Genomic DNA, 24,457 nt, shown 5'->3' with positions numbered 1-24,457 from the left:
TATTAATTGTACCTATTTAATGTTGTATCCCATATTCACTCCCAAGGAAGTAATCGTGGACTTTTTGCAGATCGAGTGCTGGCAAGATCATTGTAAGATAACTGACCGACCACACTTTTGCATGAATCGTATGCCATTCTGATATTACTATTACTATGTACTATTCAAACTTTACTCCTCCGCTTCTTATTCTCTTCTCTTTGAACATTAACTATTCAATTACCTGCATGTCCATTTGCTTTCATTACTTTTCCTTCCTTTGATCTACCTTTACATTTTTCTCAACAAGCACGATTTTATAAAATACCTTCCCATTTGCTTTCATCACAGGCACTCTTTCTAGCTGTAATTTTGGTTCAGATACGCTTTGTAGAACTACAGCTCCCAAATCATCAGTGGAATTAAGAACACACACGGAAACCGATCTAATAATTTCTGTGCCATAAAAAAAATAATCCAGGTCGGTATCTTTCTAAATCCTGGGGAAGTAATCACTGGTGGGCGGAACATGATACACATCTCAGTGGTGTTGGTGGCATTGCTCTCGGCGTCATATGGCAACTACAATAGGGTGGCTGCGGTTCACAGGAAAGTTGGCGTTACAGTTCACTGCGAAATTACCAAGGAAGACATATTAATTCACCTTTAAGATGATCATAAATCAAACTACGGATATATTTATTTCATTAGCCAATAGTTTACTGGGTGAGTGATGAGCACTTAAATATGAAAGGAACTGATTCATATGATGACACTTCGGATACAATCAGTGCTATTAATTGATACACTGATTGACCGCCAAACTGCACATCATCGTATCTCTCTCTGATTGTATTATCTCTCATTGTGTCTCTATATCGTTTGTTACTCTGAGGCGTGGCTTGACTTAAAACTATGACAACGTTTCAATGTATAACCACCAACACACGTTTTTATTTTCAACATGACAACAGTATTTTCATAATAAATTAGTCCAAATGAAATGCATATTGTGCTCATAATATTTACGTAATATGACAGAGAAGTGTCCGGTGACCACGTGGTGAGAGGCTGAGCGATAGGCCTGGGATGCCCTTCATTGTCGGTCAATGTCCCACCAAATTAATGTGTTAACCTTTATCAGCGCTCCGCCCTCGGCCCCGCCACACGTCCCCTCACTAGCGCTCAAGCCCCCTGTATTGTTCAGTCTCAGGCGAACGTGCAGATTTGCCACAAGTGTTGAACAACAAATCCAGCAAGTCAAGTTGGAAAGCGATAGTTATGGTACAGCATACGTACTAAATAGTGAGGGAGTGAAGCAGTGTGTCAGTGCTCAACATGGCTGAGGCAGCGAGCGTCCCACTACACAGAAGACACTCCCTCGGCTTGCTGTTCTCTAACCCTAATATTGCTTATGAGAATGTGCTGTCTATCATATTTGGCACACTCGGGGTGAAGTCTGAGACAGTGGTTGGCATTCAGTTCATCAAAGTCAACAAGATCATCATCAAATTCTCCGCGGAGGCAAACTTCAAGCTGTTCCTTGAAAAGTACGAGGGCTGGGTGGTTCCTGTCCCAGCCTCCTCGGGTGGCGGGACAGTGAAGGTCATCAATCTGAGCCAGGCGACGACCCTAGTGACGGTGAAGGACTCGCCCTTCGAGATGGAGAACGAGACGATAGGCGCTGCCCTCAGGAGGTACGGGCGAGTGTTGAATATCAAGAAGCACACCCACATCCACCAGCAAGCGGCGGGCATTCAGACGGGCACCAGGACAGTCAAGATGGAGGTGAAGCACAAGATTCCGGCATCCCTCACAGTGAGCGGCTACACCCTGGCCATCACATACAGTGGCCAGGGCAGGGTGTGCTTTAAGTGTGGCGCCAAGGAGCACCTCACCCATGACTGTGGCTCCTCCGTGAGGGGCAAGAGTGTATTCTATGACGTGAGTATGAATGGAGTTCCTGGGGAGGACTAAATAATTTCACCCGCATCCGGGAAGCAAGCACTCTGGCGGCCATCACGAGGCACTGGAGTGATGGAGTGTGCGTGTGTCCGTGTGAACCTTATTCTACGTGGAGTGATTTATAGTGACAATGATCACGAACAAGACTTATGATAACTATCTAACGTCAAAGATAATCTGTATTTACATAACTACGTGTCAGAATGGAGCAGTGTAAAAACATGAAAACACTGTAATGAAAATTATTATGAAGTTATTGGATTTCATGTGTCTACTACCAATACGACTACTACTACTACTACTACTACTAGTAGTTCTACTACTAGTTCTACTACTACTACTACTACTACTACTACTACTACTACTACTACTACTACTACTACTACTACTACTACTACTACTACTACTACTACTACTACTACTAGTTCTACTACTACTAGTTCTACTACTACTACTACTACTACTACTACTACTACTACTACTACCAGTCTCACTTCACCAGTCTCACACCACTACTACTACTACTACTACTACTACTACTACTACTACTACTACCACCACCACCACCACCACCACCACTACTACTACTACTACTACTACTACTACTACTACTACTACTATCACCACTACTACTACTATTATCACCACTACTACTACTACTACTACTACTACTACCACCCCCATCACCGCCACCACAACAACAACAACAACAACAACAACAACAACAACAACAACAACAGTAATAACAGTAATAACAGCAGTACTCACGCTTGCCGTCCCGAATCACCATCATCTCAGACTGTGACGTCACTGTCTCCCGCAGTGCGATACTTTGCTGCCAGGAGAGAAAACAAAGAGAACAATAAATAAAACAAAGTTGATGACCTTGCCAATACATACAGTACATCAATAAACCATATCGGCTACAGGAGGTTGACTTTTAAGACAAAACATGTTAAAGCAGAGGAAGGTTAGGTATCGATTGACGGGGTGATGGATGGGGCATGGGAGGAAGTTCAGTTAATTCACGGGAAAAAAAAATAAGGTAGGGAAGGGATAAAAAAAGGAAATAAATGCTTAATTCACTTGTAAGAAAAGGTTAAGGGGTAACGACACTGCATCCTCGCTGTACCAAGAAGTGATCAAACAAAAAAAAAAAAAAAAAAAAGACTACTCATGACTCTGAACTGTCGAGACTAACGAATAACTTTTTTTTTTCTGTGTCCAACAAAAGGAAAAAAACACCACTTTACTCCCTGTTCCCAAAGCAAGATTGAAAATAATGATCGAAAATTAAGAGATAAATAGATAAACAAAAAAATGAAAATACTACAGACAAAAACAACAATAACAATGATAACAACAACAACAACAACAACAACAACAACAACAATAAAAACACCTACCCTCCGCGTCTCCCACACCATGATAAAGATGGAGGTAACGGAGAGGGCGACGATGCAGGAGGAGTACACGTAGTAGTCCTGAATGCACCACAGGATCACCGTGAATACTTGAAAGATGTAAAACGGATTGATGGCCTGCGGGAGGACCATCAGACACTTGAGAACACACTTAACATAAAAAATACTCATACCTACATATACTCACATCTACACAGACGGGAGGGTTACTGCAGGGGGAGATTGCTTGTTTTCCACTTAGCCAGCTCTGTTCCTCCTTGTGTATGTACTAATTTCAAAGAGCTTTTTTTTTTTAAATTAATTCCTATATGAAAGGATTTGAGAAGGCCACTGCTGCCCTCCAGGAAGACTACGAGCAGATAAGACGGACATACTAGGGGACATAGAATGGATAACACAAGTATTACACTGAAGAATACATTGACAGGACAAAAGTAAACAAAGATAACTGATAAATTTACAGTTACGAAAGGTAAAGCTATTAGTAAAAGGGATACGTAACTGGCACACTGAAGGGTACGGGGAGAGCAAGACAAAGGGCACAAAGGGTAAGCATCACTGGCCTGCTGGATGAGGAGCTGCCACACGGAGAGAACATCGATCTTCATAAAGTTCTCCCCGAAAAGCTCCTGCCGCCTGGCAGCTTCCTTCCCTGTCAGGCCCTCCGCGCCATTGTGGAAGGTGGAGAAAGTGGGCGCGTGATCCGTTGGTCTGCGGAAAGAAATTGAAAGAATGATGAAAGACAGTGTTGAATTCCAGGCGGCATCAAAATAAAGACAATCGGTTACATGTAGGACTGTATAAGTAACACCCATCAGTGTATGGAGTAAATATAATCCAGAGTTCAAAGGGTAACAACGAGGTCGTCTAAGCCTTAGAGAGAGAGAGAGAGAGAGAGAGAGAGAGAGAGAGAGAGAGAGAGAGAGAGAGAGAGAGAGAGAGAGGGGTACTCTATCCACCAGGACTTCACTATAGACACTAATCAGTAAGGGAGCACATACCGCAGCCTGGCGAAGGTACAGGTGGCATCGTCCCACACATACTTTAACTTTCTGTTGATGAAGTACAGATGCTCACCGTCCCGCACCACCTTCTCCTCCCACAACTGGTTGTAGATGTCCTGTGAGGAGACACCTTTACCGATGGACACCTCCACTATTCCATTCATGCAGCGACGTTCGTTCAATCTAGCTCATAAAATTTCTCTTCAGTGGTTGCACACATTACTGTCATATGTTTATTGACCACAGCTACAGGTGATGTAAAAAGAAATCTGGTTAAAAAAAAAATCATCTCAACCACTGCAGTCCATAAAAAGTAACCTATAATAACAGAAAACTCAAAATAAACCCTAAAACTTTAAATCATTAAAACAAAGAACTAATGTTGATAAAACAGTAAAACCTACAAAGAACTTGATTAATACAACGTATAAACAAATAAAAGTTAGAGGGAACATTTAGAAGACTACACACACACACACACACACACACACACACACTTTGATGAGTAGTCTGTTAGCGTCCTTGATAGAGCAACGTCTGTGCGTGAAGGCGAGTCTGATGGAAGGGCGCCACGTTAGCAGGAGTAGCAAGAGGCCTCCAGACAGCACCGTCGCCACCACCGTCAGTCCTAGCTTCAGTCGGTCGTCCCTGTAGCCCGTCACCTCCTGATCGATGCCACCACCACCACCGAGGGTATTAACGTGGGGTTAGTATAGAGAACTTTCAGAAAACCAGGCCAACAGTATCCAAGTTAAGGTTTTCTAGTTGATGTGCAACACTAAGTTTGTGACTTGTTAATATTAAAACGAGAGATAGAATGTAGCATTATCTAAGAATATATGAATATGAGTCTTTTCTAAAAAGAACAAAGACAACAAATAAGAAAAAGTGAATAATCCGTCACATATAACGAAAAGAAGAAACATTTATTAAACAAACTCACCAATTCCTCTTTGGTGCCCAGGTTCAGGCAGTCCCCTTTGGCTTTCCTTCTGCCTAGCATGTTCGGTGCCGCGGAAGGCCACTGCAATACTGGACTGCTTATCTTCTAACTTTCCTACAGAACCTCTGCTGCGGTTTCAATAAGTACAAATAAGTACAATAAGTACAAATGATATTAATTAATCTACTTCATACAAATTCTTGGGAGATAAATATGAAGGTACATGAAACATCGCCATAGAGTCTTTAGGCCTTCCAGTTGGGTTGAATTAGAAACACTGAAGCTGCAAGTCAAGGAAGCATACCTTACCAAAGCCAGAATGGCCAATAACTAAGGAATGACTGGCAACTCACATAATTTTAATCCATAAACATATCGATCTGAGTGAAATAAATTCAGAGATTATATGCAAGATGAAGAGTTTATGTACACATGAATAGCAAGGATGTATTAGCACAAATACTACAGCAGCATCAACTCTCCTCTGCTTAAATATCCAGCAGTGCGACTATGAACAGTTGTAAGCTGATCAGTGATTGGTGGACAGGGATCAGCTAACGTTTTGCTCATCTGTGATATCTATGAAAGAACAAAGTTCCCTTTTGATATTGATCAATATTCGTATCAACAGTTGCCCATTTTAGTTGAGCTGTGGGATGGCACCTTAGAATGAGTCCTTCAGGACAACACAAATCGAATACTATCATCAATGACAAGTTTTCAATTCGCCAGTGGCTGCCGTGTGGCCATGATAAGGAACAATTAAGATGTAAAAATCCTAAACGGGGATGAAGCAAACTAACAAGATGGTCATCTGGCCATAGTGCATTTATAAGTAATAGCAAGAGACTGGAACATGTAACGATGCCATGTGCATTGACTGTAATATTATTATTATCGCCGCATGCAAAGGGATCTGGGCGACGATAGGAAACACGTAAACTAGCATAAGTAAATTGTATGTTAGTTAAGGTTTTAATGCTAAGGACCTAAACTAAAGTTAAAACGGCACTAGAGCATAAAGAAGTAACGAATAAGGGTAGAGACAGGCTTGATGATGGTAGAGCAAAGGAAGAGAGGCGAAAATGTTTACAGTGGAAATTGCTGAGTCTTGAGGAGTATATCTCTCCTACACGATGGGTCAGCAGGTTATCCTGTCTACTACCGTCCGTGGCAGTCTCAGGATAGAGGAGAGGGACAGAAGGGAGCAGGGTGTTATAGAAGTAACATCATGGGCTGAGCTTGCTTCAGGCAGTTATACACACGCACACACGCACTCCATATTAGCGCTCACAGGACCCGCAACACGTAAGTGTGGTGAAGATGCTCTGTATTGTGATTATTGTCATTGAGTGAATGTGTGAAATTAATTTGTGGTGTATTCTTACTATACTGTGCATAAGTACTTTTTCTTTATTGCATGTTAAAATATCAGTGTTGCTTTGAAGTGAATAATTAGATCCTCATTCAAAGTAGACAAGTTGCATATTTAGAATTGGGAAAATGTATATAAGAGATCATTTTCAAAGCCCAAGTGTGAGCACATGTGTGCTCACATTACGACCTCACTTATGAGATCAGTATATATATATATATATATATATATATATATATATATATATATATATATATATATATATATATATATATATATGAAAAAAGCGATAATTAATAAGTTTAAGTGAGCTGCAATAAGGAGTGCCTGTTGTGGTGCCCTGGATGAGACTGGCATTGAGCAGGTCACTGCGTCACTACCATTCGAACTAAGCAAGTTTTCCTTGATTTTCATTTCTAGTTGAGTATGAAATAAAGTAAAAAGTAAAGTAATACTTATTTGCATATGTAGATTTTTTTGATCCCTTGCATTTATCCGTTGACTTATTTCGAAGAGCTTCATACTAGTCAAAGCTCACTTACTGATAAAATGGACGAGTTTCAAAGATAAGATATAATATACAAACAATAGCGATCTAAAGGCAAGTATTTTTAGTGTGGCGGGTGTGGTGTGCTGCTGAACTGCCTGTACTCCTATGGACTGCTAACACTTATTGCATTTTGTAGATACGATATGCATGGAGCAGATCTATTTCAATTAAAACTACTTATCAGAACAAGAATGATATCTCGGATGAAACCGTACGCAGCTAGGGCGCTTCTACTTCTCCACTCCCACTATACTACTCCACGTCCTATAACACCCTCTACCATCCCTCTCCTGCACCGGTGCCCCGCGAGGATACAGCCACACACTCACAGTGCTCACCTCACCTCAAGCCAACACCCACAACACGTCTCATCCGCCCCACTCATCAATGCCTCATAATCCCCCACTTTACTCGCATCCTGGCCCATTACCCTTCTGGCCAGCCACCACCACACGTTGCCTCGATACGCACCTGCCACTTTGCTGAATGCAACCAAAACAAAAATATAACATACTGACAACTTACCGCTAAGTCTCTCTCTCTCTCTCTCTCTCTCTCTCTCTCTCTCTCTCTCTCTCTCTCATTCACTTCTAGAGATAACAAAATATAGTAGATATTTTCAGTGCGATGGAAAATACACTGCACTTTCCCACATACAACAAAAGTTTTCAAACTAGCAAAGGCAACATATAATTTCTACTGATAAGTTAGCCTTTATGTTATTACGTTGATAACGATATAGGGAAAAATAGTACACACAAAGGCCAACAATTCACAGACATAATTACAACCTAAAAAAAAATTTAAGTACTTACCATTAGGTACAGCAATCTGCCATGGCCGCGAGGTGCACCTGCCCTGCCTTTCACAGGCACACTAGGAACTCTCCCGCGCTTTCTGTGCTGGAGGTCACAATGCCAACTGGCCGGGCTGAGTGGTGGGGGCGGTGGTCCCTTGACGCGTCTCGGCATTAATTAGGAGTCACTACACCACCATCACGAAGTCGGCGATACCGATCTTATCTCCTCCTTATCTCACCTACACGCGGAGATAAGAACCTCATGCTCATAACCACTGACTAAAGCACTCGTCTTCGTTAACAGTAACGATTCAAAACTTATCCTTAGAACCATTACGGTGCATCACGCTACCGTGGTCTGCTTCGCTCTAATATTGTTGGCTGGTCTCCATAAATATTGATATATACCTCTATTCTTATTTCTCCTGAGAGAGAGAGAGAGAGAGAGAGAGAGAGAGAGAGAGAGAGATATATATATATATATATATATATATATATATATATATATATATATATATATATATATATATATATATATATATATATATATATATATATATATATATATATATATATATATATATATATATATATATATATATATATATATATATATATATATATATATATATATATATATATATATATATATATATATATATATATATATATATATATATATATATATATATATATATATATATATATCTCTCTCTCTATATATATATATATATATATATATATATATATATATATATATATATATATATATATATATATATATATATATATATATATATATATATATATATATATATATATATATATATATATATATATATATATATATATATATATATATATATATATATATATATATATATATATATATATATATATATATATATATATATATATATATATATATATATATATATATATATATATATATATATATATATATATATATATATATATACACACACACACACACACACACAGTAGAACTGGAGAAAGTTAAAAAGGAAAAGGACTTAGGAGGGACGATGGAAGAAAACAATCAACCAGTAAGCCACATTGATAGAATTTTTAGAGAAACATATAATTTGCTAAGGAATATTGGAATAGCATTTCACTACATGGACAAAGAAATGATGAAGAAATTGATAAGTACTATAATAAGACCCAGATTGGAATATGCAGGAGTAGTGTGGATCCCTCATAAAAAGAAACACATACAAAAAATGGCTACAAGAATTATTCCAGAATTTGAAGGGATGACATATGAGGAGAGACTAAAAGCTATGGATCTACCAACCTTGGAACAAAGAAGGGAGAGAGGAGACCTGATACAAGTTTATAAATTGATCAACGGAATTGACCAAGTGGATAATGAGAAACTGATCCTGAGAGAAGAATATGACATTCGAAGCACAAGATCGCATAGTAAAAAGCTGAGAAAAGGAAGATGTCTGAGAGATGTTCAAAAATATAGTTTCCCGCAAAGATGTATTGAGACGTGGAACAGTTTAAATGAAGAAGTAGTGTCTGCAACGAGTGTGCATACTTTTAAAGTAAGATTGGATAAGTGTAAATATGGAGACGGGGCCACACGAGCATAAAGCCCAGGCCCTGTAAAACTACAACTAGGTAAATATAACTAGGTAAATGCACACACACACACACACACACACACACACACACACACACACGCACACACAGTGGACCCTCAAACTTAAAAAATAATTCATTCCAGTTCATGTCTAAATTGTTTAAAGTCCAAAATTGTTTTCCCTATAGAAAACAATGTTAATTATTTTAATCCATTCCAAGACCCTATATAAATAAGATTTGAACTATATAAAATCAATATTATTTACATTTAGGTGGCAAGCTTCATAACACACGTAGATGATGGTACCTCAATGAAAACATCTGCTACATCTTATCACTACAGTAGTTAAGAAATGTTTTTATTAGTTATGAGGTCCCTGTACTTATATAAAATATAGCTCAACCATCATACCTGGTTAAGTGATTCTGGTCAAATGTCCTGACCCCAGCTGGGATTCAGAGCAAGGTGACAATGTTGAACCAAAACAAACTGGGAACTAATGTTTACCTCCCGCCAATGGCGCCAGCATCACTCAGATTCGCTGGATTCATCTGCCTTTGTGTTGTTCCAAGTCTGAAATTTCTTCGACCTCTGACGATAAAAATTATTTAAATTTTTATTCCAAATCCAAATTCTTCAAAGTCTGAGGTGCTAGAAGTCTGAGGGTCCACTGTACAGTATATATATATATATATATATATATATATATATATATATATATATATATATATATATATATATATATATATATATATATATATATATATATATATATATATATATATATATATATATATATATATATATATATATATATATATATATATATATATATATATATATATATATATGAATGAATAGATAGATATTTCAGGCATTCTTTAAGATGTTAATGTACTAAAATAGAATAGCAGTAATGTTATAGTGCACTTAGAATGAATGTTAAAGCCTGCAATCTCAACTGAGACATTACTTGGCCATGGTGTCATTTTGATAAAATAAAGAGGAAAAAAGAACAATAACTTATATATAGTTTGGTTAGGAGTCAAGGGTCACAGGAACTGTTGAATCCACTAATCTTCTGACATTTACCTTTTAATAAAATAGATTTTGCTCAGTTCAACAGATTTGTCAGGACTATGTACATAAATATAAGTGGCATGAGTTTCAGCAGATGAATGGATGAGGAAGTAAGTGCTACATCTGCTATAGGTCATAATGAATAGCAAAGTTGAAGGCTGTTGACAAGATTGCTCTTTAAAGAACAATGGTGGTCAAAGCTGATGGTGAACAATAAAATCCATTAGTATGATGATCACTGGAAAAAAAAAAAAAACATAAATTCAGATGTCTTCCACTTTGGAAGATTTTAGATAGAAAAGTCAAATGAGACACAAAGCATAAATTAATTTTGGGACTGTGACAATGATGAAAAATGTCCAGGATTTAAGACCATAAACACAAGAGCAAGTTACAAAGTACTATACCTAAATGTAATAACCAGATCTGGTATGCAAATGAAGAATATTTGACAGAAGCCTAAAGGTTGACAAATTACTTGGAATATGAATACAAAAACTATTTGTGATGCAAATAAAGAGATAACTCATAAAAATATAAATCCATATAATACAATTGTAATTGTTGTCACAAAGTGTTCATGACTATCACAAGCAGCAGCTACAAGTCCCTACAGAAGTATCATAGACACTTGAGTCAGTCACTTCATCATACCAAGCTATCACATGTGAACAGCCAGTCAAGCTACAGTAACAAGGCATGACTGTATCTCATGCTAAGAAGGCTTGGAGTGAATGAGAGTGAAGTAGTGAGAGTATAGTTCTTGTCCCACAGCAATGTCTGTGGTGGCAACAAGAGCCACAAGGCGCAAGGGCAGCTCAGCCTGGGGAGTATCAGGGGGCAACGAACACCACAGGTAGGGGAGGAAGCGCCGCATGCTCCATGGGATGTCCCTAGGCTGCAGTGTTACTTCCTGATATGCCACATTGCTGGGACGGTCTGAAATGAGCTCAGTTTGAGAACCATTGTTATGTACTGTACCTGAAAGATTCACGGCTAACGTAATACACCCAGCAATCTTTATTTCAGCAGAGCAGATGAGTGATGCTTACCTGGAGCCTGGTTGTTCACATACTGCCCCACATTAAGAGGGTTGATGGGCCAGTCAGTGAGCCAGGTAAGGTCTGCAGCTTCCTCAAGTCCCATTCGGTCTCTGCCGCAGCAGGACCTGAAAACCACCAAGCATCACCACCTTTACCAATTGTGACACATATATGTATGGTCATAATAAACCATAGATATTCAGAGAATAAATGCCCAGAAAAACATTACAACTTTACAAGGATTTATAAAAACAGATTGTATATTTAGAGCAAGTATAGAAAAAAAGTAATATCAACTCAGAGAGAGACATGATGTTGCATAGGTGTAGATGCATGCATGATACTTGGAGGATTTTCATGGTATGCTAACCATTCACCTGAATATGGTACCAGAAAGGCCCCTGCGGCACCCATCCACAAGCACTCCGTCAGCACACCGCAGGATAAAAGGATTAGCCAGGCTAGGCAGGAGCACTGGCTGATGTGGCAGATAGAGGCCACCAGGATACAAGGCCACCAGCTGCCCCCGACTGGCACCCTTATGGCCCTTCAGCACCACACCACTGCCAAGCCCTGCGATGTCACTTGGAGCCACGTGAACCGAATAACCAAACAGCGACTCCATCACCTGCCGATGTAATGGTACAGATATCATCATAGCACTGTTATTATTGTTCACTATCATTGCAATTATCAATCATCCATTCACTATAGTGCCCTTTCCTTGAAACCATCTTGAGGCTTGCCCATATTTCTGTATTCACCTTTCTCTCTCTCTCTCTCTCTCTCTCTCTCTCTCTCTCTCTCTCTCTCTCTCTCTCTCTCTCTCTCTCTCTCTCTCTCTCTCTCTCTCTCTCTCTCTCTCTCTCTCTCTCTCTCTCTCTCTCTCTCTCTCTCTCTCTCTCTCTCTTAATACTAAAGAATTAAGATATTAGTTTCTATTAAATTATAAACATGAATTCACTGTATTTTTGACATCACTTCTCTTGGAACATACACAGAGATGAAATATAGTGCAAGTTATTATTATTATCATTATTTCTTAAGGTCCTAGGATATAATAGGATGGTGGAGACTAACTTTTTCCACCAGGAGTCAACAGGGCTAAAAATGTGAATGATGTGAGCATGAATGTATAGTGGTTTGTCTGGGTTACCTCTGAGTGATTGCCAGCCTGGTATACAAATAGATGATGGATAATTTTTCTCACCTTGAGGGCACGGTGACTGCAGCCTTGGACCATGTGAGGGGGTGGGCGTGGGGGCAAGGGTGGACACACTTGCTGCAGGCCGGTGATGAGTCTGAAGAGCTGCTCCACCACCTCCTCCTCCCCCACCACCTTATCCCCCTCATCGCCTTCCTCCTTCACCACACGCACTGTCCTGCAGAGTGAGGTATGATAAGAATGCTGGGAATAAAAATACTGAGCCTAAATATTCTATAAATGATGGTGGTGGTGGTGGTGGTGGTGATGGTGATGATGATGATGATGTGACCACAATAATATGTAATTACATAACCACTGTTCTTAATATTTGCTATTATGAAATTAATGAAATAAAAAGAACAGTTTCATTACTTGCTTGAATCTATATAGAAAAATCAGCTAAAGAATGAACTTGTGAAGATATTCCAGTAAAACAATAGTATTGATAACAACAATAATAACAATAATAATAGTAATAATAATAATAATAACAATAATAATAATAATAATAATAATAATAATAATAATAATAATAATAATAATAACAACAATAATAATAATAATAATAGTATTAATAATAATAATAATAATAATAATAATAATAATAATAATAATAATAATGATAAATAATAATAATATTGATAACAATAAAACAATAATAAGAACAAAAAAATTTCTAAATAACTAAATTACTTACTTTTCAAAGCACCAATTTCATTTCTCAGCATAAACTATAACTGGCAGGTCATTAATCAATGAAACCAAGGCATATACTCTTCATTTTATTAAACTATTGCCCTAAGACATAATTCTACAATATCACAGAGCTGTGGTCATAAATAACTTTCTACAAACTGTAAGCACAACTGAAGGATATCACAGCCAAACTGTTCAGCACTGCAACATTAATTCACTCAGTTCATTGCAGATTAACCGGTTACTTGGTGAAACACACTTTGCAGAACATAAATATACCAGACCAAGAGGAGATCTTGGATCATGGTATCAGAGGGAAAGTAATCACGGGACAACACAGCAACGTTAAGTCTATGAATAAAGAGATGACGCATGGTATCGGCAGTAATGGAAATGGTCTAGTGATAAGTGACAGGTATGACAGTTACGTCACCATTTGCACGAAGACAGGATAGGATAAAGGAGAGGGTAGTGGGTAGGGACGAAATACTACGCGACAGGCTTCAGCGGAGACTCTAAACTCAACTGTAGGTCAAGGCACCAGTTACTGCACACAATCTGCTTCCTCAGCAGGACAAGGTCATCTAGAGTGATAGCGGGCCACTGGATGAGCGGCGCCACCAGCTCCAAGTGTTGGCAGTGAAGCATTAGTGACTCTAATCCCGAGGGCGTCATGCCACATCTCGTCACAACTAGCTGCTCTAATGCTTCCAGTCCGCCCCCGCCCATCACCTGCCCTAGTACCCCATCGTCCAGGTCTCGCCAGGTCTCCGCGTATGGCTCTGGTTCAAGAGAGAGTGTGAGGCGACGCAAAGCGGGCGTGTGCGTGAGCAGAGCCACAATCCCCTTGCAGGTGGTTACCCCGACCTCGGCGCTGGCCAATGACGCCCAACCCTGCACCTCGCAGCCCTCTTCCAAGTAGACACACGCCTTCAGGTGACGTAGTTGAGGAGCAGCGCTCATAAGGAAACTCATCTCCAGTGGACAATTGATGTTCCCTTCCAGAACAAAGTGGGTAAGAGTGGAACCGCTGGTCTCCAACATCTCGTATAGCAGCTCTGTGTCGCCACGCAGACACAAGTCAATCGTAAGCTCCAGAAGGGGTGGCAGAAGGGACACAGATGAGACAGAAACTTCTTGTGTGATGAGAGAGTGGAGGGCGGGACAAGCTGCAACCAGAAGAGGTGCATGGTGGGGAAGAACTCGGGGCTCCCACACCTTGGTGAGGCTGGTAGGCCAGTCAGCGACTCCACCGGCCTTCAGCACCTGCAGCACATCCACCATACTTCCATCACTGATGCAGCCGCCTAGAGAAGTGATTTGACGCAAGCACCGTAAAAGTAAGACAACACTGGCAACACCTGCCTCTGTCTGTGACACCCCGAGGAAAGTGAGGGAAGCGCAGCATGGGGAAGTGGGGGGCAAAGGAGCAGAAGCTAAGAGAGAGAGGTCTCGCATATTTATTTTCCCTCTCAGTAGCAGCTTGCCAACCCCTACATCGTCCACTCGCGGGGAAGAAGACACGTCCAAGTATTGCAGGGCGTGGCAGTTCGCACCCAGAGCTGCTAGCATGGTGTTGTCGGCCACACCACACAGCGTCACCCACACCAAGTGCCGCAGGTGTCCCATCAAACGGTAGAAGGTGGAGTTCACGTCGGGCAGGTAGCGGCGGTCTGCGAGGGACTGGATGTTACACATCATGCCCAGATGTGTTATGTTGATGAGGCCAGCCATGGTGAGGGAACGATACAGATGGAACACCTCATCCACGTACAACTCGCCTCCGGGGGTCAGGTCTGCGCACCAGGTGGTAGTATCACCGAGTATCTCAACCAACTGGCACTTGGTGTCCATCACCACGTTAGGCATGGCCAGTACCTGTGATAGCAGGGCTTGTCGTGGCCGGGGTGCAAGTGTATTTAGCATGTGCTGCCGAAGTTTTTGCCGATCCCGAGGTCCAGGTTGGAGGCGGAGAGACCATTTCAGCCACCGAAAGACACACTCCCCAGCCACCTCTCTTAAAGGACTCACTCCTCTGCACCTCGGCATCACGAGGGTTATTCAGCACTACTGGCACTGTTGGCACTATACTGTCTTGGTCCTGCTCCACTAGTCCGTTCCTCGTCAGCCCTCACCGCCGCCTCTACCTCCCCGCTCAAGCTAAAAGTATCTCAGCTGGCGCCTGGCAGACTCAGGCGTTGTGTACAGTACGTGCGTACACGCACCACAACACTGACTTCCTCATACCTAATGGTTCACGCACATAGTATTATAGAGTTTAACGTGAATGAGTTGTCACACCACTATTCAAAACAGATATGTGGAGGAATCAAGCTCATACTACTATATATGTCAATTGTGTAAATTTCCAGTAAATCGAACATCACTTGCCTCAGGAGAGATTTCACGCAGCCCGCAAGCAGCGGTTGTTCTCTTGTTAATAATTGTCACTGGAAGTTAAATATGCTGCTTTTGGGTTTAGAGGTGCGTGAGTGCGTGACTGAATGCAAAGGGCGTAAGCCACATAGCAGGGATAACAAATGAACCACAGAAACACTAATTTTGATGGCAGAATTTGAAATATTAGGAGAATATTGGAAGGATTTAAGAGGAAACAAAAGACTGCATGAAGCCCATGAAATCATAATCTAATAAATGAAACCTTGTGTGCAGATGACTCCCTACTTGATGAAGTAGCTATAATTCCTAGCTTTAGTCTTAGCTGGAGCAGCATGCCTACCAAAGAGATTTTAATTAGTATACAGTACTGGAAAGAAATCGTGAAGTGTCAACTATTCGACAGGAATTGCAAATATTGGCTTTAGATACACTCTTTAAAAAATAGTTTATGAATGCCAATACAAACAGTATCAGCTTTGAAAATTGTAAACCTAATTTGAAATCTACAAGAAAATTGTTTTGTTAATCAAAGTAAGACAGACAATTATAAACATACACTATTATGACCATTTTCACATTTTTTTTTTTTTTTACATTTAATTTGGGATTAAATGTATTTCTAATCTACCTTTATCTATTGTTCTGTCCTTTGTTTATAAACTAAACTGGAAATTCAACATTTCACCTCTAACTAAAATAGTTTATGAATTTAGGCAATCAGTCACCTCTGCTAGTTTTTCTCATTCCCTTAACCCCAACTGCTAACTCTGTACAGGAGCCTTATCTGTCCATGTATGGCCTATGTTTCACATGTAAGGGGGAATTTTACTCATACAGCTCTTTTAGAAAGTTCTAATGGAATCAAAAGTTTACCTCTCAACTCCTCAGCCTGTTCTCATTGCCACAAAGTAGATTTCTTGTTGTCTTCTACCGGTAGTTTTAAGGGTACCTAATTGTCATTGTGATCTTGCTAACTCCAGTTTCACTGCATAAGCCTATCTTCATTCTCTCCTAATTTGTCCACTCTTTTATGCAACAGTTAACCACTACTCTCAATCATTCATCTCTTTCTTTGGTAAACTCTGGAACTAGCTGCCTGCTTTTGTATTTAAATTTTTCTATGACCTGAACTCTAAAGAGGGAAGTTTTAAGACATCCTCTTGTTTTGACTAACTAATGCTTTGGACTTTATATGGGTACCAGCAATTCAGTGGAGAAAATCTTTTTGTCCATGGCTGGTACCTATATGAAAAACTAATCCTTCATCCATGCTACTACTACAATGACACACCTGAAACATTGTAAGGAAACAAATTTGTTACTAGTGCTATCATCAGTTGACAATTAACAGGCATGTCATTAAAATACATTAATATAGAACTCCAGTAATATCAAAATATTATTCAATATAATAAGATCTAACCATTAAAACGATCAAGAAACATTGCAAGTCTGCTCACCAATAAACCTAATGAAGGCAATCCGAGTAGACGTGACAAAACGGTGCCTTTCATACCAAAAAAGAAAAAAAATTCAAAGAAAACACTAAAGAAAATAAAGAAAAAAAAGGAATTTTAATTACTTACCTGTGCTTGAGATTAAAAGTGAGCCACGGCACGAAGCGGTACTTGTAGGAGTTCCAGAGGGTCTCAAGGCGTCCCATCCAAGAGTCCTTTGGCGCACCACACACTCGATATCTCACCAAAGTTTAACCTAGCCCACCAATTCACCAAGCTTACACTAATCGTAGCATACCCCGAGCCCTGAGGTGTGAGAACTTGAGAAGCCTTCGCAACGGCTCCCTAAACTGACACTCGTGAAGAATTGTGGTCCCGGGCGCACGGAAGCAACATATCATCGGCTCTTGTTTCTTGACTATCAAAGGACAAGATAAACCTTCAGGCTGTATAGAAATCATGAGTCTAGTGTTAACATAAAGGTGATACATACGACTCTCAACCGATATACTTGAAGACACTACAAACTCGCTTTGACCGACGTCAAAAATTGTCCCAGCCTATAATTTTTGTGACTTGACGCGACGTGACAGTAGGTGACGTGACTCGAAGCATGGTCTGTAAACGTTTTCATTACTATCTTCAATGAGCCATACAAATCAATGTTAAAACAAGGGTGGGAATGCATGATGCGGCATGAATTATCTTGACGCGACCCGACTCCACGCGACTTGCTTGGTGTACAGCAAGGATTCTTGTATATCCCTTGGTGTACACCAAGCAATATACAAGGAAAACCAAGTATTCTAGACCTTGGTGTACCTACACCATACGTGGTCCCAACCCGTGGTACCGCGTATCAATAGTGGTAGGTGGAGGCCTTCCAGGTGGTACTGTACATGAGCACTTTTGGGATCATAATAGCGATTTTTAGTTAAATTTAAATTAATTAATTTCTCAGGAAAAAAAAAAAAAAACAGTATTGCCTTACACAAGATAATCTGGCATCGATAAGCTGGTGGGGAAGAAACGGGTGCATCTCTCGTATTAAAATGAGTTGTGTTCCTTGTTATTATTTCATTTGTGTGTTCTACTTGCGAATAACTTGATATTTGTTGAAATTGAGATGACCTATGTATCAAGATATTATCAGACACAAATTACAAATAGATTATTAATGAAATGTTAGTGTTATTGTTATAATCATTATGTTGAAAAGAACGACACAAACGCGAATTTAATATGTAATTATCGAGCAAGAAAATATGTAACGAATAATATGTAATCGTTGTATTGCTGTAGTAAATAAACAATCTGTGTGTGTGTGTGTGTGTGTGTGTGTGTGTGTGTGTGTGTGTGTGTGTGTGTGTGTGTGTGTGTGTGTGTGTGTGTGCACTCGTTACCAGCTCACCGTCCGCCGCTATCAATCGTTACCTTTCGTTTCTCCTCCATATCTCCCTCTACAATTTACTTTCAGACTACTTCACCTACAAAGATTTTCCTACATGTTTCCTCCATCTTTCCTATCATACTATTCTTCTCTCATGCCAAAATAGAATAGGTAACTCTCGAATACGCGAGTATTGTGTCATTGAAGAGGTCGCGTAAAACAAAAACAATGTAGATCAAACAAGATACATGCACAATTCATGCATTTGTATGGATGCGTTTTAAAGGGCACAATAATGGCAACACTATTTCATCACTAAAAATACGTACTCTTTGTGTAGCCTTTATGAATCCATTCTTTTGAGAGTGTACACTATTCAACAATATTAATACCTTCTCTGAAGTCTGACTGAAGTGTCGTTCAATGTTTGGCCTTACAGTATAATATTTGCTTCGATCTACCGTATGTAGTGACGAAATTACATACATACATATATAGTACATATGTTGTTATCTGCATGCAGATATAGATGACCTTTATGTCTAATTTGTGACTAGTTTATTCAATCATCTCTTCTTCCTGCCCTTTACCAGGCTATAAGTTATGTATGTGTACCATTTCAAAGTTCTACATGGGCTTAAAAAGACCCATGTCTCTCTTGAAGTCTGTAGGGTTGGCCACAGCTCCCATAGACTTCGGTAAAATGCTTCCCCTGATCCCTATTGGCTTATGACGGGGACGAGGGTGACTGTGGTTAACCTTGACGACCGCTACACAAGACTTCCTCCTCGCTCTCCCTGACGGTGAATTCCCGGCTCTCCATCCCTAGTTTTTTTGTCCTGCGCGAGGCCTCATTCCTTTAAATTCCCATGGATGCACATAACCCAACACAACCTTGCCCGATTCTCCGCGCAGTGTGGATCTCGAGACATTTCCTAACAGCTATACTCGCTTTACCCTTTCACATTTACATTTTCTTTCCTGTTCTTGCACATCTCATCTTCCCCGACACGTCTTCACCACACAGTTCATCTTCTGCCTCGTCTTCGTCTCGCCGGCTGACTCACACCCGTTTCCGTGACACTGATGTAACGCTGCAACACGCGGCGCCTCTCCTTGACACACTGGTAATGCTTTGCGCTACCAATACCTGCACACTGAGCAACTTTCTGCCTGTACCTGCTTGATATGTGCCTGATTTATTGTGTCTTCCTTTTGACGATTTAGACTGTATTATCAATTATGTTTAATGATGGCTTTCTCTATCTATCTATTTATCTATCTATCTATCTATCTGTTTACTTTTTGTTTCATCACTGTGTTCCAGGGTCGCCTAAGATAAGTGTTCTTTTCTGTTTTGTCTTTATGTTAAATTTATCCTTGTTAATTTGTTACACAAGTCTTGAACTTTTATATTATACACCAAGTAATACACTTAGATTAGATTAATCTTTTTAGACATAACGTTCTAAAAACCTTATACGACATAACCTGAGTATCTAAATCTGAGAAAGTACAGAACACAGTAGTCGTACACTCCTTTATAATTTGGTGTTACGAGTCCTGCGGCTGCAGCTTCACTTCACTACAGCCTGCCGCCTTCTGTATTATAGAGAGATCGAGGCTGGGAATCCCACTCTCATTTCATATATATATTTTCTCCTACAGTAAGGCCTCGGAACCGGACCCACTGCCTACCTGCCTGCTCCGGTCCCGCTAGCTCTATCATTACACAACAGTTTTCTTTCTGGAACATGTCTTTTAAATTTTACCTTTGATGGACTTCTCACCGATCTTCTCAGTATAAAAAATGGATGGAACTGTAAAGGTAACAAACACCGAGCCAGCAACTGTGTGTTCTTAAGGCAGTAAGACCTTAAGAACAGGGAAATGAGGGAAGCTACAAGAGGCCATCCCTGTATACAATACGAGTAATAGAATATACACCTCTTTCCACCAAAGATTCCCATCTAATTATTTCTGTAATTTTCCTTTCAAAACTCCCTAATGACTCGGTACGTACTACATCATTATTAACCTCTTCAGTACCATGACGCGTTTCCATATCCATTCTGTTTACTATCTGGTGATTTTATACAGCTTCTGAAACTCATGTGGGAGAATAAAATAGTGAAGACTGTGGCCATTAATCTTCTGACCTCCATAGACCCTTCCTAATGTCAATAAATGGTCTAATCGTCAAGTTAAAAATGAGTTCAGTATTGAAGAGGTTAAACATAATCTACGAAAAAAAGGAAGGCTGCAAGAAACCATTAGACCTATACGTGGTAGTGTCTGCATAAAGTTTATCTACCTAATTCCTATCATCATCCTCATCCATAAATGTGCCTAGTCTTCTTTTAAAGTTCCCTAATGATCCGGGTGGTGGTTGTGGTGGTGGTGAGTGAGGAAGGGCTAAGGTCTTCCACTACAAGTACATTACGAAAGTAGGAGGACGTGTTTGTGTCTCTGTTGCTTCATTCCCGCCATCTTGTTAGTCCGTATTGCTGCTTGCTGTCTTATACTCACACTGATAGGTAGATAGACAGATTGGTAGATAAATTGATTGACTCCTGCTGTAAATAGATAGATAGGTAGATAAATAGGCAGATAGGTAAACTGACTGATAGATGAATGAATAGATAAATAAACAGAAAGACGGATGGGTAATTAGATATACTCGTACAATTACAGATCAATCACTCATAAAAAAAAAAAAAGAATCCACGCAGTGCAATGACGTGATAAAAGAGAGAAAAAAAATATAGCCAACTATTAAAACAAGGAAACAATAATAGAAATAAAAGATACGAAAGGAGAGGGAGTGAGAAAGAGTAAAAAAAAAAAGACCCAACACAGCTACACACATTTCATCACACACTACTCTCATCATATCACACACGTATGACAAGCCACCGCACACCGCCCCTTTGCGCGTATTACCACACCACACCAATCCATCATTCACATCAAGTTCGCTCACTGGTGTTGTCCTGTCATAGAAAACATTAAGAGGACGAGGAGGAGGAGGAGGAGGAAGAGAAGGAGAGTCCCTGTGTGTGTGTGTGTGTGTGTGTGTGTGTGTGTGTGTGTGTGTGTGTGTGTGTGTCTAATTTTGTTTTCACTTCCTCGGTCGTCTGCTGGTCACCCAGTCAGTCTTCCCCATTACGGAGCGAGCTCAGAGCTCATAGACCGATCTTCGGGTAGGACTGAGACCACAACACACTCCACGCACCGGGAAAGCAAAGCCACAACCCCTCGAGTTACATCCCGTACCTATTTACTGCTAGGTGAACAGGGGCCACACATTAAGAGGCTTGCCCATCTGCCTCGCCGCCCGGGACTCGAACCCGGCCCTCTCGATTGTGAGTCGAGCGTGCTAACCACTACACTACGCGGTGTGTGTGTGTGTGTGTGTGTGTGTGTGTGTGTGTGTGTGTGTGTGTGTGTGTGTGTGTGTGTGTGTGTGTGTGTGTGTGTGCTGGGAGCGACCTTCGACATTAAGTACTAGAGGAGAGAGAGACAGAGTGTGAACTGTGTGTGTGTGTGTGTGTGTGTGTGTGTGTGTGTGTGTGTGTGTGTGTGTGTGTGTGAGAGAGAGAGAGAGAGAGAGAGAGAGAGAGAGAGAGAGAGAGAGAGAGAGAGAGAGAGAGAGAGAGAGAGAGAGAGAGAGAGAGAGAGAGAGAGAGAGAGAGAGAGAGAGAGAGAGAGAGAGAGAGAGAGAGAGAGAGAGAGAGAGAGAAAATTCTTGCCCCATCTGAGTCGCGGTGACCAGCCTTCCATCCTCCAAGCTACCCCAGTCAAGGCCACAGGCACCCCCACCCTCACGCCCCCGCCACGCCAGGTGATCGAGGAAGCGGCGGGGCGGCACTAAACGAGAACTTATTGTTGGTGGATCATGACACGGGAATAAATCAGGCTGGCTGTGTGCCTCATTGCATGCCTGACCCAATAAACGCATGGGAAAAATGGATAGACATGCGTATTTTTTTTTTCTTTTTTCGTTCGTGCATTTTTGGTGACCGATTTTGATAAATGCATGCTGTCTATTTCCGATGCTTGACTCTCCCTTCTGATTCAATGAATGCATGGGGAAAGTTGAATAGAAACGTATACTGTTGTACTAATCTCTGCTTCTCTTCTTTAGTTCACTTATTTGCATCACAGTGACTAATAAAAGTGGTTTTATGGTTATGATAATCTGGACTACATCTCTCTCTCTCTCTCTCTCTCTCTCTCTCTCTCTCTCTCTCTCTCTCTCTCTCTCTCTCTCTCTCTCTCTCTCTCTCCTTTCCTTCAGCGCACTCTTTTGGACACATGTTGAAAATAAAACTGGACTTATGCTTCTGATAATCTATACTACAGTTCTGTTTTAGTTTCGGTATTACCCTTTCAGTCAACAGAAAAGATTGATTTGTTCTTTAAAAACCCCCCACTCTCGGTCTGTCTTAGCGCCGTTACTCTCGTTGATGTTGATGAAGAGAAAACAATGAATTTCTTATTATATTCTGTTTTTCTTTTCTATTACAGTAAATAGAAAAAGTAGAAAAGTTTACACTAGCATCAATTTCTGCTCTTATCTCTTTTGAGCGCACGTACGTATGTCTTCCGCACCTCCGTATGTATTAAGTCCCAACCACACTCGTCACCTGCAAGAAAGTAACTATAATGTATATACACGTGTATATTTTCAGTAATCTCTATTCTTACTTTTTTTTTGCCACACTTACCCACCTTGTAATAAGAAAAAAAGAATAATCCAATCAAATGAAGAGTAATAAAAGATTAAAGTCAGTTAGATAATATTCCATCATCATCATTACCTCCGGTTTATTGTGTCCGTGGCGAGTTGAAAGAAGTTATATTATAAGGAACGAAAGGGAGGAGGAAGAGAGGGAGACATGGGAGGAGGAGATCGACGAAAGGGAGAAATCTCAGACCGGTCATTCTTCTCTTAACCCTAAAACTATTTCTTCCTTTCCTGATCTATATAAAAAGAGATAACTGTTTGTTGGCTTGTCCTGTTAGGGCCTCGCCTGCATCAAGGTAAGAGAGAGAGAGAGAGAGAGTGTGTGTGTGTGTGTGTGTGTGTGTGTGTGTGTGTGTGTGTGTGTGTGTGTGTGTGTGTGTGTTTATATGACTTGTTCTGTTTTCTAGGGTTTTATATTTGATATGATGCGTGCAGTCATTTTTATCCTTTTTTTTTTTTCTTTTTACTCTCCGTTATCATTATTGTCATCACTACTTATTCGTTTATTAATTTATTTTTTATTGATGCACAGAAGAGGGAAACTCAAGGACAAAACGTAGATTCAAGGAAAAAAAAAAGACCGGATAATTGTCTTTACCATAAAATAAACCATTACTACTACTACTACTACTACTACTACTACTGCTGCTACATCACCACCCCCACCATCACCACCACTACTATCATCTTCACCATCATCCCGGATTCACCCACTCGACCACTTTTTTTTTTCGCCCTTTTTCCCAGATCACTTCCTCCTTGATTTTCTCGTGGGGTGAA

General features: G+C 40.3%; 3 protein-coding genes and 1 long non-coding RNA gene across 9 annotated transcripts in view; 1 reads left to right on the top strand and 3 right to left on the bottom strand.

The window, feature by feature from the left end:
• The window catches only part of LOC123505779 (polyamine-transporting ATPase 13A3-like), a 22,215-nt gene extending 13,943 nt beyond the window's left edge, over nucleotides 1-8,272 (bottom strand). The window contains exons 1-7 of one of the 4 annotated variants that reach the window (XM_045257457.1): nucleotides 8,056-8,272; nucleotides 5,316-5,443; nucleotides 4,870-5,037; nucleotides 4,370-4,488; nucleotides 3,932-4,079; nucleotides 3,351-3,485; nucleotides 2,713-2,779 (exon numbers count right to left, since the gene is read on the bottom strand). In XM_045257457.1, the coding sequence (XP_045113392.1) occupies nucleotides 2,713-2,779; nucleotides 3,351-3,485; nucleotides 3,932-4,079; nucleotides 4,370-4,488; nucleotides 4,870-5,037; nucleotides 5,316-5,375 (697 nt within the window). In that variant the 5' untranslated portion in view covers nucleotides 5,376-5,443; nucleotides 8,056-8,272. Of the gene's footprint in view, nucleotides 1-2,712; nucleotides 2,780-3,350; nucleotides 3,486-3,931; nucleotides 4,080-4,369; nucleotides 4,489-4,869; nucleotides 5,038-5,315; nucleotides 5,452-8,055 lie in introns of all 4 variants that reach the window. The other 3 variants (XM_045257456.1, XM_045257460.1, XM_045257459.1) reach the window with 3 other exon arrangements.
• Nucleotides 5,957-20,990, top strand: LOC123505784. 3 transcript variants are annotated; one of them, XR_006675254.1, is made up of 5 exons: nucleotides 5,973-6,623; nucleotides 11,764-11,851; nucleotides 12,171-12,419; nucleotides 12,994-13,171; nucleotides 20,596-20,990. It is a non-coding gene; the product is annotated as an uncharacterized LOC123505784 (long non-coding RNA). The 3 variants fall into 3 exon arrangements; XR_006675252.1 differs by having other exon boundaries at nucleotides 5,977-6,623; nucleotides 11,767-11,851; XR_006675253.1 differs by having other exon boundaries at nucleotides 5,957-6,623; nucleotides 11,764-12,419.
• On the bottom strand, nucleotides 10,732-18,358 carry LOC123505782 (SET domain-containing protein 9-like). The gene is made up of 5 exons (XM_045257465.1): nucleotides 17,667-18,358; nucleotides 12,988-13,159; nucleotides 12,155-12,405; nucleotides 11,787-11,902; nucleotides 10,732-11,673 (listed from the first exon to the last, which is right to left on the bottom strand). The coding sequence occupies exons 1-5, from the start codon at nucleotides 17,741-17,743 to the stop codon at nucleotides 11,450-11,452; spliced, it is 840 nt and encodes a 279-aa protein (XP_045113400.1). The 5' UTR covers nucleotides 17,744-18,358; the 3' UTR covers nucleotides 10,732-11,449.
• Nucleotides 13,756-17,604, bottom strand: LOC123505780. The gene has a single exon (XM_045257461.1). The coding sequence runs from the start codon at nucleotides 15,727-15,729 to the stop codon at nucleotides 14,170-14,172; it is 1,560 nt and encodes a 519-aa protein (XP_045113396.1). The 5' UTR covers nucleotides 15,730-17,604; the 3' UTR covers nucleotides 13,756-14,169.
• Nucleotides 20,991-24,457: the final 3,467 nt, after the last annotated feature.

The sequence above is a fragment of the Portunus trituberculatus genome, chromosome 18 (genome assembly GCF_017591435.1).
Source record: "Portunus trituberculatus isolate SZX2019 chromosome 18, ASM1759143v1, whole genome shotgun sequence".
Lineage (NCBI taxonomy): Eukaryota > Metazoa > Arthropoda > Malacostraca > Decapoda > Portunidae > Portunus > Portunus trituberculatus.
The sequence above is the reverse complement of the archived record's forward strand: the minus strand, read 5'-3'. Positions and strand labels throughout refer to the sequence as shown.

Coding starts and splice junctions, on each gene's coding strand:
- LOC123505780 (XM_045257461.1), bottom strand. CDS start 15,729: ATGCCGAGGTGCAGAGGAGTGAGTCCTTTAAGAGAGGTGGCTGGGGAG.
- LOC123505782 (XM_045257465.1), bottom strand. CDS start 17,743: ATGGGACGCCTTGAGACCCTCTGGAACTCCTACAAGTACCGCTTCGTG. Junction 13,160..17,666: donor ACTTTTAATCTCAAGCACAG/GTAAGTAATTAA, acceptor CTCACTCTGCAG/GACAGTGCGTGTGGTGAAGG. Junction 11,903..12,154: donor CTTTCTGGTACCATATTCAG/GTGAATGGTTAG, acceptor GGTGGTTTTCAG/GTCCTGCTGCGGCAGAGACC.